A 14,927-nucleotide genomic window follows, 5' to 3' on the forward strand; every position below is an offset into this window, starting at 1 on the left:
TTTTTTTTGAAACCTTTTCGAGCTGAGGAAATATCGGCTTTCAGCTGTAAACTCCTCTCCAACACACGCGAGGAGTTGGGGAAAGACCCATTGGGAACGAGGGCGACAAGGATGCTGGGAAGAAACAAACGGACTCCAACACAGTGGCGTTCCAAAAAGGAACGGGACTTCGGGGGAGGAGGGGTAGCTTTAGATGGTGCTGGAGGTGGGGTCCAGATCGTGTGAACACAAACACATACACACGCTGCCTGCTCTATTGGGCTAGCCTTAGGAAAAGGTCCCACGGTACCTGTCGCAGCTTATTTTCTTGGTGGCTTCGATTTGGGCCTGCTCATGATGGTTAGCGTTATTAAAGTCAGTTTTAAAGATCTCATCTCTGGTCAGAATTATCACAGCGTCCCAGAGTTAAAGCTGAAAGGGACCGCCAGAGGCTATCCACTTCAACCCCTTTTGTTTTACAGAGAAGGAAACTGAGGCCCAATGCTCTAGAGGGCCTCAAAGGGTCTACAGCTGGGAAAAGACTCTGGAGGCTATTCAATCCAACTTCCTCATTTTGCAGAAGGGGAAACTGAGGTCACTCAGGTGGTCACAAAGGATGGTATCGATCAACCGAGAAGGCTATATTCCTGTTTGTTGTGAGCTCAAGAACCACCGGCAGGGGGAAGAGGAGACCCAACTAGATGGAACGGTACATAGAGCCCCAGCCCTCAGTCAGGAGGAACTTAGTTCCATTCCAGCTTCAGACACATTTACCAGCTATGTGACCCTGGGCAAGTCACTTAACCCCAACTGCTCCCCCTCCCAGATAAAAATACATTAAAGAAGAATCATCACGGGTGGAGAAGGGGGACAGGGCTTCTGCCCTGACCATGGGTTGGCAACTGGGGCCACCCCCTCCCGATGACCCTCGCTAGCGGGGCCGGCGCTTACCGCTGATAAATGTCTTCATTTTGTCACTGCTGGCGAGCTTCAGGGCCGTCTGCCCCGAGTAGGTGGCGAGCGTGGGGTCCGCCCCGTAGGAGAGCAGGAGCCAGATAGTCTCCAGGTTGTCGTTGACCGCGGCATCGTGGACGGGCCTGCGGAGAGAGGGCAGGGGGAGCGTGACCAGAGGGGAGGACGAGGAGGGCTGACGCAGGCGAGCGCTCGCTCGTATGGCGCCCTCGCGCGAGCGAGGCTCCTCGAACTTGCCCCGCTCTCGACTCCTTTTCACCCTAAGAAGGTTTATGTGATGCCGGCTGCGTGGGAAGGGCTGCCAAGCAACTGGAGGCTGAGGAGGGATTGGCGCTTAGTGGGCCCCCGGCTCAGGAAGCTTGGCTTTGGAACGCGTCATCCCGGCGGGTCCCCGGAACACGCTCCGACTTCTCCAAGTATTAAAGGCGAGGGACCCGGCTTTGGAAAGTTGCCGCGAGCGGCCCAGAGGCCCAGAGCTAGTGAGCGTCACGGGCAGAATTCCCCCAGTGCCCCATCAACCACACAAGCCGGCTTTCAGTGCCCAATGGGGAGAGCTGTGAAGTCACCTGACGGCAGTGGGTTTGCAAAGCGGCACCTCGTAGGCCTCCAGAATAACAGCTACGAGAGTCCTTCCATTACCAAGTGCACCCCATCGAGGTGATGGGGAGTGGGGGGGCAAAGGCCTTGAACCACCGGCCTGGTAATTGTGGGCAGGCGAGGGGCTTTATGACATCAGGTTGCCTCAAGCATTAGGACAACTGAAAACGTGGAAAGCTTTTTATACATTGGCTAGTTCCAGCCCTTCATTTTACAGATGAGTAAACTGAGGCGCAAAGAAAAGAAGGCGCCTATTCCCCCATGATCGTGCAAGCAACTTCCTACCAAAGGCCAGAATTCGAACCCAGGGCTTCTCACTCCGAACCCAGGCCACCATCTGTCCTGCTTGCTTCCTTCTCTCCCTAGAGACTCCACCCTTTCTTCTGTCCGGCCTGCCTGGGTGTAAAGGTTAAGGCTTTCCCGAGAGCCACCCTTGATCCCTCCCTAGGCGATGACTGCGGCCCCCCCCCACACCTCTTTTAGCCCTTTCTCTGTCTCTGGTGGGATGTGGGGTCAGGATCATCTGTGGACACTAGACTGAGAGCTGCTGGAGGGGAAGCTCTGTGTCTCAGCCCAGCTCTCCCTCCTCCCTCACAGTGAGCCTCCGTACCAGGGATGCTCAATCAAGCTTTGCTGCTTTGTTATTTTATTTTATTTAGAGCGGGTGCTCTAGCCACTGCACCACAAAGCTGCCCCTGCTTTATTATTTTTAAGATCGCAGGCCTGGACAGCTGCAGCCTTCGGAAGGAAAACACTAGGGCTGGCCGCACCTCTCTGGGTCTGGCTCCCGGGTCTCTCGTGGTGGACATCAAGGGCGTCGTTGGGGGTCCACCCTGACAACGCGTTTCCGGCTTGAACTTCCGTCTCGGGGTCTAGTCACGGCTGAAACCCTAGACTCTGTTCCCAGAAGCCCGGCCCCCGACACCCTCCGGGCCTTTCTGCCGAGGTGCCGTGACCGCTTTTGAGCCAGCGGAGGGAGAGGAGGACAGGAGGGACGGGGCCCACTTGCCTGGTGCCATCCTGAGCGCTGCAGTTGACGTTCGCCCCGTGCTCCAGCAAGACGTTGAGGATGTCCGTCTTGCCTCGGGCGCAGGCCTCGTGGAGGGCGGTGTAGCCGGCGTTGTCCCGGTGATTCACGTCCTCACCTTCTTTCTTCAGACAGTACGTGACCACATCCTGTGGGGGACAAGAGTGGGTGGCACCGTCAGGTAAGCCAGGGGATGAGGGGGGGGAGTGTCTCATCTCCCTAGGGAAAGAGACACGAGCCTTATGCATCTCCGGAACCATTCCCCATTCCCTTAACTATCATCGGGCCTGTCATACCACGTGGCATCAACACGGAAAGAGAGGGTGCAGGGGAGCCACACTGAGTCTTAACTGCCGCACAGAAGAGGCGGCATTTTCTCCTGGGGTAAGAGGGAATCCCTGAAGCTTCAAGAGCAGGGGAGTGACTGTGACCAGCCCTGTTCTCCCGCTACTCTAGAATAAAAATCTAATGGGTCACAATGCTTTAATGATTTCAGGTTTACCAAGCACTTTCCACCGTCCAATTCTGGAAGGGAGTGGAAGGGTTACTATTCCGCTCTCGACATTTAAGAAAGCTGAGGAGGGAGAGAGGGGGAGCAAAAGGCCTAAGGTCATTCAGCGAGGAAGCATCTAAGGTGGGACCGTAGCCGTCTCTCTCTCACTCCGGTACCCGCTGCCCTTGTCCATCCCGCTCACCGTGAGAACAGACAAGACACAGGAACCCGGTTGTTTTTTCTCAACGCCAGAGCTGAGGCCCACAGAGTCATTCCCACTCCCAGCAGCCCCTCCTCGTGCCCAAGGACATTCCCTAGGTGAGAGGCGCTCTCTGAGGCTTGGAGAAGAGCAACGTGGGAGTGGGGAGGGGGGCGAGGGGTGCAGGGGAAGACTGAAAGCATGCCTTTGACCTCCCTGTGGAGGAGGCTTGGCTGTCCAAGCTTGGGGGTGGACCGATCACAACCACCCGGACTACCTTTGGAACAAAGGGAAAAATCCCAAGGCTCGCTGCAAAGCCGGCTGGCACTGCTGCCTGAGCTCTCGGGCCACCCATTTTCCCAGCTGGCATTGCAGGTAGGGAGCAGCAGCCCTCCGGGCCTGCCCCTTTGGAGCTGGATTGTTCTGAATACAATCCAAGAGGATCATTTACCCATTAATGATTAACTTGGCTGGGCCCCTCGAACAATAGGCCCAAAGGCCCTCCCTGGGCCAGAGGTAGCCCGGGCTGGGCCTGCCCGGGAGCCGGGAGCTGGGGAAAGCCTCTGGAACCAATGGTGTGCTGCTAGACCCACCAGCTGCTACCCCTGGGGAGGGGGAGAGAGACTCCACCGAGTTCCCCACCCGGCAGGCCTCCCTGGAGCCGCCTGGAGACCGGCGAGGGGGAGCACCCACCCTGATAAGCGGGTGTCTGGTCCATCCAGAGGCTCCTCTCCTCCACTAACATCGCCCAGATAGCCGGTAGCCCCCCTACCCAAAGGCTCCCAGTGCTCTCCCTCCTCTGACCTCTCAGAACTTACAAGAACCCGGCTCTCCTACCTCACCATAACTTCTGCTGCACCTAACCGTGCCTCGCCTTCCCGGCCAGAGCCAACGGTGCTGTGGGAGAAGGTCCGAGCAGCGGGTATGGATCCTGAGCCTACTCTGCACCAGGCCTATGGGTGCTGGGGGTACCGAGTCAAAAGCAAGACAGTCGTTGCCCTCAAGAAGCATCCGATCCATCGGAGGGCACGACAACCACAATCCACTACACGCAGCAGCATTTTCAGTTAGCATTTACACACGCTTCAGAGTTTAATTCTATGATCTTGTCTATGATTCTATGATCAGGAGGGGCTATTATTATCCCCGTTCTAAAGATGAGCAAACTGAGGCTGAGAGGTAAATGGACTTGCTCGGGGTCACCCGGTCAACGTCTAGGGCTGGATTCACTCCCATCTTCCTGACTTCAAATCCGATACTCACTGGACTACCTAGCCACCCTCATCAAGACAGGGAAGCCATTGACCGGACACTTCTATCTCTGCCCTAGCTCTTCCATCAGCTGAGAAGAGGCCCACCACGCCAGGGAAGAGCGACATCAGGGAGTGCCACCGTATCACCCGTCGGCTCCCTCACTCCGTGAGGGGTCCCCAAAGGCCTGGGCCCTCCGCTCTTCTCTCCCTACAATTCTCCTGGGCGAGTCCATCCGCCTCCCTGGGCTCCATTAGCATCCTGGCCGACACCGATCGAATCAAGCCATCCACCTGGGCCCAGCAGAGCTTCTGAATGCTCCCGTCCCCACCTAGGCCGCCCAGCCTGTTCTCCTCAAGAGCTGCCCCCCACCAAGTTGCTACTTCTTTCTTCTGAGGGAACTGCCGACTTTCCAGTCACTCACTTTGGAAATCCGAGTCCCGTCCACAATGATTCCCCGTCTCTCATCACCTCCTACTGAGACCAACTGCCCCGAAGGCCCTATCCGACTTGTGCCAGTTGCCAGGCTTGTCTCAAAGCACTCCCACGTCGCCTCATTCTCCAGCCCCTCCTCATCTTGGTGCCTCAGCTTATACGTGCCCCCAAGTGGACTTTCCGGAGTCTGTCCTCCTTTGTTACAATCTTCCCTTCTCTGAAGGGATGCTACCTTCTCCCAGAAGCCTCTTGGAGCTTCCTTCTCTGCTCTACCTCTAGAATCCTTTTCGCTTGTGTCTCCCTTGAATCAGAAATGCCCATGTCCAGGCCTTCCATGGCACCGAGCAGATCACCAGTACCCTGAGAACAGGGGCCACGTGGTACCCACTGCGTGCCAGGCCCTGTGCTTAGCGATGAGGACAGAGCACACAGTGGGTACTCCCTGAATGTCTGTCAGTGATAGCAACCTTGTCAGGAAAGACGGTGTGGGGGGGGGGGGGAGGGAGAGGAAAGGAGAGAGACCCCAGGCCCAGCTTTGTTACCTTGTAGCCCAGTCTCGCAGCCCGCTGCAAGAGGGTCTCTCCAGCATTCTTGTTCACAATGAGTCGCCGCGCTTCTGGGGGGATGGGGCAGGCGGAAGGGGACTCGGGACGATTCTCCAGGCTTGAGTGGGCCTTTGCGGGGTTCCATAACTCTGTGAGCTTTAGTGAGAGTGGGGACCCCGGAGGCACAATTCTCACATGTTGCCAGGGCCCTTTCTTCTGGAAATTAAAGAGAAAAAGCTGCAGTGAATCGCTTAGCCGAAGGCCCCAACCCTCTAGTTCGCTCGCCTCCCCAGGCTAGGGTTGGGCCACTTACCCTTGGCCTAATGGGCAAGCACCTTCCCCTCTCTGGGCCTCAGTCCCCCTTCCTTGGTAACGTGAGGGAGTAGGCCTTCCAGAAACAACATTCTATTCCCGGGCTCCTCCCAGCTCTGAAATTCGTCAGATGCTCTGGCTAAGTCAAATTGTCACTGGCTAAACCCCCACCTTCCCAGAGGCCACTGGGGTTTCAGTCTTAGCTCTGCTGCTCAATGGCTGGGTGTTACCTCTGAACTGATGGGAGCCTGAGTGGTCGCCTAGTCTCACTTTCTCATTTTCTAGGGATCACAGAGCTGGGAAGGTACCTCAGAGGCCATCTAGCCAAACTAGTCATTTTTCAGGGGAAGAAACTGAGGTCTGGGGGTGAATGACCTACTTAAGGGCAAAGAGGACCAATGATCTAACGCTGGGACCTCAGAGGCCATCTAGTCTAGTCTCTTAATTTTACAAAGGAGGAAACTGAGGCTCTGGGAGGGGAAAGGACTTGGCCCCAGTCACGTGGATAATGAGTGTCATCTGTCCTTTGCCAGCTTGGGGCAGGGAGATAAGAGCTGGTAACAGCTGAGAGGGTGGAACTGAGCCCTTGTTTGGGGGGGGGGTCAGAGGCTATACCGCTAAGGACAATGAAAGGGCGTGAGGGGGTTGGGGGTGTGTTCTCCTCAGCATCTCAGAGCCCGGCTCCTAAAACTGTCTCCTCACTGAAACTGTCCTGACCCCCCCCCCCCAGCTCCCAAGTGGTCTCTCTGGAACCCTGCCGAGGCCTAGGTCAAGGCCGGCACCTCTGCCCCCTCAGCATCCCCCTTCAGTTAGGGTTCATCTCTCCCACGAACCACCCAGTGGCAAAGGCTGTGGCTAAGGGGTAGCTCGGTCTCTCTCCCCCGAGCCTCGTGCTAACGTAGTGAGAAGCAGCAGAATGGGAGGCCCCGCGTTGAAATCCTGCCCGGGACAGATCCTGGCCACATGGCTCTGGGCGAGTCATTGTCTCAGGCAATTCTCTAAGACTAGGAGTCGCCAAAATTGGAAGAGGGAGCTTCTTCCTCCACAGGGATTCTCTTGACCGAGGAAGGAACAGGTCGAGCCCGACGGCCGGGTCGGCAAGCGGGATGGTAGAGGTCCGGCCGGGACTCTGGGCAAATCTCAGGAGGATGGAAGTGGGGGAGGAGAGAAGGAGACAGAGCCAAAGCCTGAGCTTGAGGGAGGGGACAGAGGGAGCCCCGGTGAGGGGACGTGAGCTGTGGAGCGGCGGGACAATGGAGGATGCTGGGAAGTAAAGGGAAGCAGGCCGCAACCCAAGACGAGGGAGGAGCCCGAGAAATATGAAGCCTGGACCTGCTTTAGCACTATAAGGGCACTATTGTTCATCCCATTTTACAGCTAATAATAGTAAGAGCTACTATTTCTACACGCTTACTATACGGCAGGCAGTGAGCTAGGCACTTGACAATTATTAGCTCATCTGATTCTGTCCAAGGTGCTGTTCTGACCTCATTTTATGGGTGAGCAAACGAAGGCAGCCGGAGGTTAAATGACTCGCTCAGGATCACACAGTGAGCGTCTGTGGCTTAGTCGCTCTGATTAGGGCCTGGGCACTTACCCACAGGCCACCTCTCTGGAGGGAAGGCAGATGGGCCAGGACGCGTGCCCCACTCCCCATCCCCTTACCTACCGCGCGTTACTATAGCCAAACCCAGAGAGTCACGGGGTAGCACATTTACAACTAGAAATAACTTCAGAAATAATCCAAGCCAACTCCTTTACTTTGCAGATAACGAACCGAGGCCCGGAGGGGACTGGGACGACGGGCTCACGGATCTACACCTTCTAGTCCAAACCCCCTCCTTTGACAGAGGAGGAAACTGAGGCCCAAAGAGAAGAAGGGACTTGCCCAAGGTCACACAGTGATTCGACAGCAGAGTCCAGTTTAGAATCTGGAGCTTTTTCCGGGACCCTTGGTAAAGCATGCCTAAGACCAGCCTTCTGCCCCCCGTCCCGCCAGAGCTAGCTTTCTTCCTCCTTGCCCACCAAGCCTACCTTGACCTCCTCGGGGGGAGTGACCAGATGCTTGGTCTTACACTTTCGCTTCCCCGATGGCTTTTCCTGGTTGCTCACAGGGGTGGGCTTGGCCACACGGTTTTCCAGAAAGCCATTGGGAAAAACCGGGACGTTTCCGGTCCCACGGGAAGATGGCAAGTGCTTGGTCTTCAGGTGGATCTCAGGAGCTTGGGGTGATTCTTTCTGCTTCCGAGACTTGGAATCTGGTGGGGAGAGGAAAAAAGAAGAGACATGAGGGGGCGCCCGCCTCCGAGCCCTCTCCGGGCGGAGGAACATCTGCCTGCTCTGGGATGCCCGTTAAGGCCGAGAGGAGAGAAGGGATCGGATCTCGAGGCACATCCCCAGAATAGCCACACCGACCTCCGGGTTTTTGCCCAGGCTGTGCCTCATGCCTAAAATGCCCTCCCTCTCCTTCTCTGCGGGTTGAATCCCTGCTTGGCCTTCCTGGAACCCCCCTATCAGGCAATATTTTGTTCTGCAAGTTCCACGAGGGTAGGGACCTGGATTTCTCCAAACTTCATATCTCCCTGGCATCTCACATAGTGCTGTGAACACAGAAGGAGCATAATAAATGTCCGCTATGGGTGTGGACGTGGGAACAGGAGGCGATCCTGGCTCGGACACTTCCCTGACTCTCAATTCTTACTTCTTTGAAATGGGGGCAATAAATAACACTTGTGCTGTGAGCAAAGGGCCCCGCAGTATTCAAGTGCTAGAGAGCTGGCAGTTGGTGGTGGCTGAATGATGGAGTAGAGAGCATTTCCTCACGTCAGGGATGGCTTCAGTCCTGGCCACCAGAGGGCAGCCCACAAGGCCAGACGGTCTGCGAGGTCGGAGAAGTCAGCGGCCAGGCCCGACCGGCAAGGGCCGGCAAGCCAGTAGTACCCCCATTCCCGCTCTGTGGCCCAAATCGGGGCGCAGCGCCCCTGGCTTGAAACGTGCCTGTCTGGGGCTCGGCAATCTCGGGTACAAAATGGAGGATGGTCTGTGGGGTCGATGTCCGCCAAGTATTCGGGACGTGTTTTCTGGTGCTAAGAGACTAACCACGGATGCGGGTTCAAGTTATTCTGCTCCCGCCAGCCCCGATCCCCACTAGCCCGGGAGGAAAACGTGGCCGCCTGCCTAGACCTCTTCCCTGCTCCAGAATACTCCCGAACACATCGAATCAGATCTCCATAGCTCTGTGAGGTTATTATTACAGCGCCTCACGCGTGTCACATCGTTTGATCCTCACGGTAACCCGGGAGGTGGGTTCTAGTGTCATCCCCATTATACAGCTGAGGCCCGGGGAGGTTAAGTGATTTGCCAAGGTTACACAACTAGTACTTAGGTCTCCCTGACTCCTCTCCCCTGCCTAATTTCCTTTTCAATTCATTTTCATTTTTCTTTTTAGTTTCCTTCATGGGATTTATCATTCTTTTTATAGCTTTTTATTTTTCCCAATACATGCAAAGATAGCTTTCAAAACCTTGTGTTCCAGACTTTTCTCCCTCCCTGTCCCCGCCCCCCCCAGACAGCAAGCAATCCAGATGTGGGTTAAGCATCTTCCCGCCCTCTTTCCTAAGATTTCTCCACCCCTTCTGGGTCTGGGGCCCACTGGAATGCTCTCCATCCACTGAGCTTATCCTTCCTTCTCTTGCCTCCAGGCAGACAGTCGCCCAAGCCTGGACCGCCCTAGGTCTTCAGCTCTCCCCTGATGAGATCTTTGTTCCCACCCCCATCCCCCAGGCTGAAATTTAAGTATTAGCTCCCTGTCAATATGACAAGGATCTCCCATGGGTCAACTAGGGGCACATCGAGACCAAAAGGAAGAAGGTCCTGCCCTCAGGGAGCTCACGTTCTACGGAGAGTGTTTTGTCCTTCCTCACGGTTCCCGAGAGCTCTGGGTTAGCCTGCGTTCCTTTGCCCCATCCCACATCCCACGTATTACACTTCTCTGGTCATATCCCTCCAGAGGCACATACGCCCCTGGAGGCCGTGGCCGTGGTGGTGTTCTTCAATCTCAGGCCCGGGGCCTTGATGAATTTAGGTACTCGATAAATGTTAGCAGAAAGGAGAACAGGGAATTCCTTAGCCCCACTACACTAGTATAGCAAGCATTTCACAGTACTCTTCCCCACGATCACCCTGGCAGATAGCGTAACCATCACCAGTCCCATTTTACAGTGGGGAAGCGTGAGGTGCCGAGTGTGAGAGCCAGGATTCCAACCTAGGTTTCTCTGGTCTCCAAGTCTAGCATCTAAAGGCTCTTGGGATTCTGGGAGGCTCCCGGGGAAGTCCGACAAGCAGCTCCGATCCCCACGTCCGGCAGCCGGCCCCCTCGAGTCCCGTCGCCCGCCTTCTCGGATCCCCTAAACGTAGTCTGCAATGACGTTTCCGCACGCCCGTCACAGCCTATGGCTCTGCCCGCTCTAAGCCGAGCAAAGCCTTCTCTGTTTGCAATACAGTAAAGGCCCATTATCCGGTGCCCGGTGACATCACGGGGCCGGACACACTGCGGGCCCAATCGGCATCCTCGTGTGCAGAGGGACATACCATACTTTGTTATCCTCGTGGCAGAGCGGTGCCTGGTACAACACAGGCACTTAATACGTGCTTCTGCGCGGAGGGACTGGGCTCTATCTCCCTAAAGTTGCTTTTCTGTTGGCATCCGCAACCCTTAACGTGACGCCTGGCACACAGTAAGCATTCCACAAAAGCTTCTGACATAAATAAACAAACTGTGATAGCGCCTATTCTGATTCATTCTACAGATGAGGAAACTGAGGCGAAGAGGCAGAAGTGACCTCCCTGGGGTCACACGGCTGCTAAGTGAGGTTGGATTTGAATTCAGGGGGAGCAAGGTTCTAGACTCCAGGCCCAGCTGTCTCTTCACTGCAGAGTCACCCATCTGCCCGTTTATATTATTGAGGTCTCCCAACGTCGACCATCTTCCCTCTTAGGGACTGCACCCTAACCACCTTTCCGGCTCCCCTCTTTGGGGAATCTGAACTCGGCCTCTACCCCTGACGACCGAGGCTTCCCTAGAGTTCCCCTTCCCCAGGAGGGCTATTGCCCACATCGTGTTAATCGTAGGCCCCAGACTCCTTTTGGAGGGGGTAGAGAGTTTAACAATATTCCTACCGCCCCCTCCCAATGTGGAGAGTCAACATAAACTACCGGACAGAGCAGGCGCAGCAAGAGGCAACGGATGTCTCCAGTAAGTCACCGACCAAGAATGTCGTGTACTTTCTTGGCGCCCCCACCCCGCTCATTCTGTGACCACATGGGACTTGAACCCCAAGTACGTTACTTGAACGCCTTCTCATCTCCGGGAAGATGGGCAGGCTGTGTACACAAACTGAACCCATCTGCCACCCGCAAGTCGAAGCCTCCTAGCGTTGGCTAAACCTCAACTACCTCCACCACGATCAGATAAGGCGGGCGAAGCTCGGCCTCCAACCTCTGGACCCACAGGAAGTAGGAGACTCGAATCCATCAAATATCCATCCCTAGCCGAGCAATGACCAGTGCGGCAGCCCGGGACGGCTCCGGACACTGTCCCTGGAGCAGATCAAAGACCACAGGCAAATGACACTGGAGATTCCCAGCTCACACCTGGCTCCAAATATCCAATCTCAAAATCAAAAGGCACTGTGGGCCGACAAGGGAACACGGGTTGCCCGGAGCCAGAGGGTCCAGGGCTCACTTCCCTGTTCTTTCTCTCCTTTCTCCCCTCCATATGTGTTCCATGAGTTCAAGCCACTAGATGGAAGGTGCCGATGAACAGCTGGAGATGAGTAAATCATGAAAGACATTTGCTACAGGAGCAGGGGGCATGAAGTGGGGTAGGGAGGGGTGTCCTGGCATAAAGCACTCAGGAGACTTCAGATTTACAGAGCTGGAAATGATTTTCCAGGCCCTTCTTTCGAAAGGTGAGGCGGGAGCCCAGAAGGGGCAGAATTTGCCCAAAGTCTCACTGTGGTGGAGCGACAGAGGCGAGAGCTGGATCCAGCTAGGCCTTTGAATGTTGGGTGCACTGCGATGGAGCATGGAGGATACTGGACTAGGAGTCAGGAAGTACCAGGTCAGAATCCTGCCTCGGATACTAGGTCTCATGATCCTGGGCAATCACTTCGGCACTGTGGGTCTCGGTTTCCTCATCTGTAAAATGAGAGGGCCGGACTCGATGGCCTCTGTGGTCCCTAGATCTAAGATCCCATGTGTGATGATGCTAAATCTCTCTGCCTCAGTTTCCTTGTCTAGAAAATGAGAGGGCCAGACTCGATGGCCTCTGTGTGATCCCATGTGTGTCAACACTAAATCACTCTGCCTCAGTTTCTTCATCTGTAAAATGGAGTGGGGCCAGGGAGGGAGAGAGGAGGTAGACCTCTTAGGTCCCTTCCAGCTCTAAAACCTTCGGTCCGCGCAACCACATCCGACAAGTCCTCGGCAGCTTTCTGTCGGTCTGTACAGCCAGTGGTCCTTCCCCCGAGGCATCACGGCCCAGCCTTCCTGCGACCTGTGGCCTGGGGAGGCCCACGTGGCCTGGGTTCTCAGGGGGAAAGCCCTCTCCGCTCATCCTTTCTGCCACCCAAGGCCGCTAGCCTCGGGCCTCTTCGCCAAGGCCCTGCCCTTTTGGCTTTAACTGAAGTCAAAGCTTTGAGGACTTGACTTGCAATCCAAGTATATTTCTGCTTGAAAAGCACTCAATTTCCCTCCCAGACTCCCAATCAGAAAGCAAAGATGGAAGACTCAAATTTCAAAAGGAGCCCTGAAGGAGGCATTCTCTCCAGCTCACCTAAGTGTTTGTTTAACAGATTAACTCCCTGGGAAAGCCAGGGAAAGAGGGTGGGAAGGCAGGAGGCGGGAGCCAGGGCATTAGAAAGCCCAGCCACCTAATGAACCATCTGCTAATGAAGTTAGCTTTCTGAAATCATTCCGCACCTCGTACACGAACCGGAGAAGGCAGGGTTTTTTTTTTTTTTTGCAGGGGCACATCTTGCCTGGAAGGGGTGGAGGAGAGGCCCAGCTCTGGCTTCATTCATTCTGGAGGTCTCTCACTGCTTAGTCTTGAGGCGGGGGCTAGCCTTCAGGTAGATCTACCTGCTCTGTTTCTCCCAGGATTTGTTTTCTCCCCCGCTGCCCCCTCCCATCAGGAGACGTACCCAAAAGGCGCCCACCATTGTTCGGGGGGAGGCAGAGGTCACTAGAGGAATGGCTTCAAATATGAATGTAACTGCCTTTCCGGGTCTGAGTTTCCTCTCCTGTCAAAAGAAGGGGCTGGACTCGATGATTCTGAGGTCCCTTCTAGCTCAAGATCCCTGATTTTGAGGGATGACAGTTGTCATCGAGCCATAGAGGGAAAGGTCGCAGCCCCGGCCCCAAGCCAGACTCCCAAAACTTCAAAGGATCCTAACATTTGGGGGATTAAGAGGCGGGAGGTAATCCAATCACCTCAGTCTGCAGACAATGGAACTGAGCCTCAGAGAGGAAAGAGACTTGCTCAAGATCACACAGCTAGTACGGTAGAGTCGGCCAGAGCCGGGTGGCTTCCAAGACTAACGGTACTCCTCCCGAGGCGCCTCGTGCCTCTGAGGATATCTGGGGGGACGGCACGAGACAACGGCCAGAGCCTTGGATTCGGAGTAAGAGGATGTGGCTTCAAATTCTGACTCTGGGACTTCATACTCTGGGCGAGTCACTTCCCCTCTGAGTACCTCAGTTCCCTCATCGATAAAAGGAGGGAGGGGCCGGACAGATACAGAACGGTTGGCCTCCGAGCTCCCCATTGATTCTGCATCTAGGTTCCCGTCTGGTGAGCAGCAGAGGCTACTGTTCACAGAAGGTCCTCCCTAGGCAGCTAATAATGGCCGGCAAGCGGCTAATAACGTCAGGGCACGGCTCCTCCCCCGAGCTGCTCGTACCTGTTCGGGCCTTGCGCCGCTGGTGGCTCGGAGATTTGTGTGCCTGCTCTTCCCGCTCCGTCAGGTATTCCCCGGTGTGATACTTGCGGTTTTTCTGTCTTCTTCTTTTTTTCCTCTTCACGTGGCCTTCGTCCTCGTCCTCATCTTCATCTTCCTCCTCGTCTTCCGTGTCCCACGGCTGCCTCGGGGACTCTACCTTCCAGGGCAGCTCCCGGGCCCTGCGCTGGTGCCGGCTGGCCCGATCTTCCAGGGAGCGGTCCCCCCGTGAGCGACGGCTCACGTGTTGGGAGGAACGGTGGGCCTTTCTCTTGCGGTGTTTGCTGCCCAGCCCTACTTCTTCTTGGCGCTCTTCCAGCATGGGGAACTCTTCCGGGCGGCCCAGCTCACACTCGGCTGTGGCGGTGAAGGTGCTGCAAGCGGTCCCTGTGGATGAAAAAACCCAAAGGTTCCCTCCCCTAAGCGGCAGCATTAGGGAGCCCTCTCGGGGGCAGAAGGCTCCCACCAGCTATGGCTATGGCACTCAACTTGGAAAGGGCCTTCCCCCACTACAGCTTTTCTGCTTTTTTTTTAATGGAAAAGTCAAGCCTTTCTTTTTCCCTCTCCAATATCCCGATCACAGCCTTCTGCCTCCGGCCGGCTGTCAGCTCTTTGGGGACGACAGCACCGGTTTTCTTCCTTGCACTTTGGTCATGGGATTCAAGCCCTTACCTAGAAAAGAATGGTCATCCTGACTTTCAGGATTTTCCTCAACACCTCAAAGGGTGAGCAGGCCCGTTCCGTGCTCCCTGTGGGCCGAGCACAGGGCCGCCGCTGCCTTTCGAGCCATTCCTAGTACCTGGTACTGACTGAGGCTTGCTGATTGGCTAAAGGCTGCTCTCACAAACCTTAAAGAAATCAGATCCACCTAAGTGCTGGGAATATCAATAATCCTATCACCCTTATTGAGGGTAATAAGAATGAAGAGGCAGGTGATCCTGGCCTTGGGAGTAGATAGGAAGGATTAACATTTATAAACGTGGGCAAACGGGCCTTCTGACTCGCCGGGGTCTGAAGGCCTCTGGTACCCTCAGCGCTCCTGTGTCCCAGAGTGACGGCAAAGGCCGTGGAGCAGCCTTCGGGATTATCCTGCCGATTCAGACCCTCCACCCCGCCCGCG

General features: G+C 55.6%; 1 protein-coding gene across 6 annotated transcripts in view; it reads right to left on the reverse strand.

Annotated features, from left to right (window-relative positions):
- BCORL1 (BCL6 corepressor like 1) overlaps positions 1-14,927 on the reverse strand; it is a 65,867-nt gene that overhangs the window by 13,904 nt on the left and 37,036 nt on the right. For 5 of the 6 annotated variants that reach the window (XM_051967886.1, XM_051967888.1, XM_051967885.1 and 2 more), the window contains 5 exons: positions 13,772-14,194; positions 7,845-8,068; positions 5,496-5,714; positions 2,558-2,724; positions 931-1,076 (listed from right to left, as the gene is read on the reverse strand). In XM_051967886.1, the coding sequence (XP_051823846.1) occupies positions 931-1,076; positions 2,558-2,724; positions 5,496-5,714; positions 7,845-8,068; positions 13,772-14,194 (1,179 nt within the window). The remainder of the gene's footprint in view (positions 1-930; positions 1,077-2,557; positions 2,725-5,495; positions 5,715-7,844; positions 8,069-13,771; positions 14,195-14,927) is intronic. The other variant, XM_051967884.1, reaches the window with a different exon arrangement.

This window comes from Antechinus flavipes, chromosome X, assembly GCF_016432865.1.
Source record: "Antechinus flavipes isolate AdamAnt ecotype Samford, QLD, Australia chromosome X, AdamAnt_v2, whole genome shotgun sequence".
Classification (NCBI taxonomy): domain Eukaryota; kingdom Metazoa; phylum Chordata; class Mammalia; order Dasyuromorphia; family Dasyuridae; genus Antechinus; species Antechinus flavipes.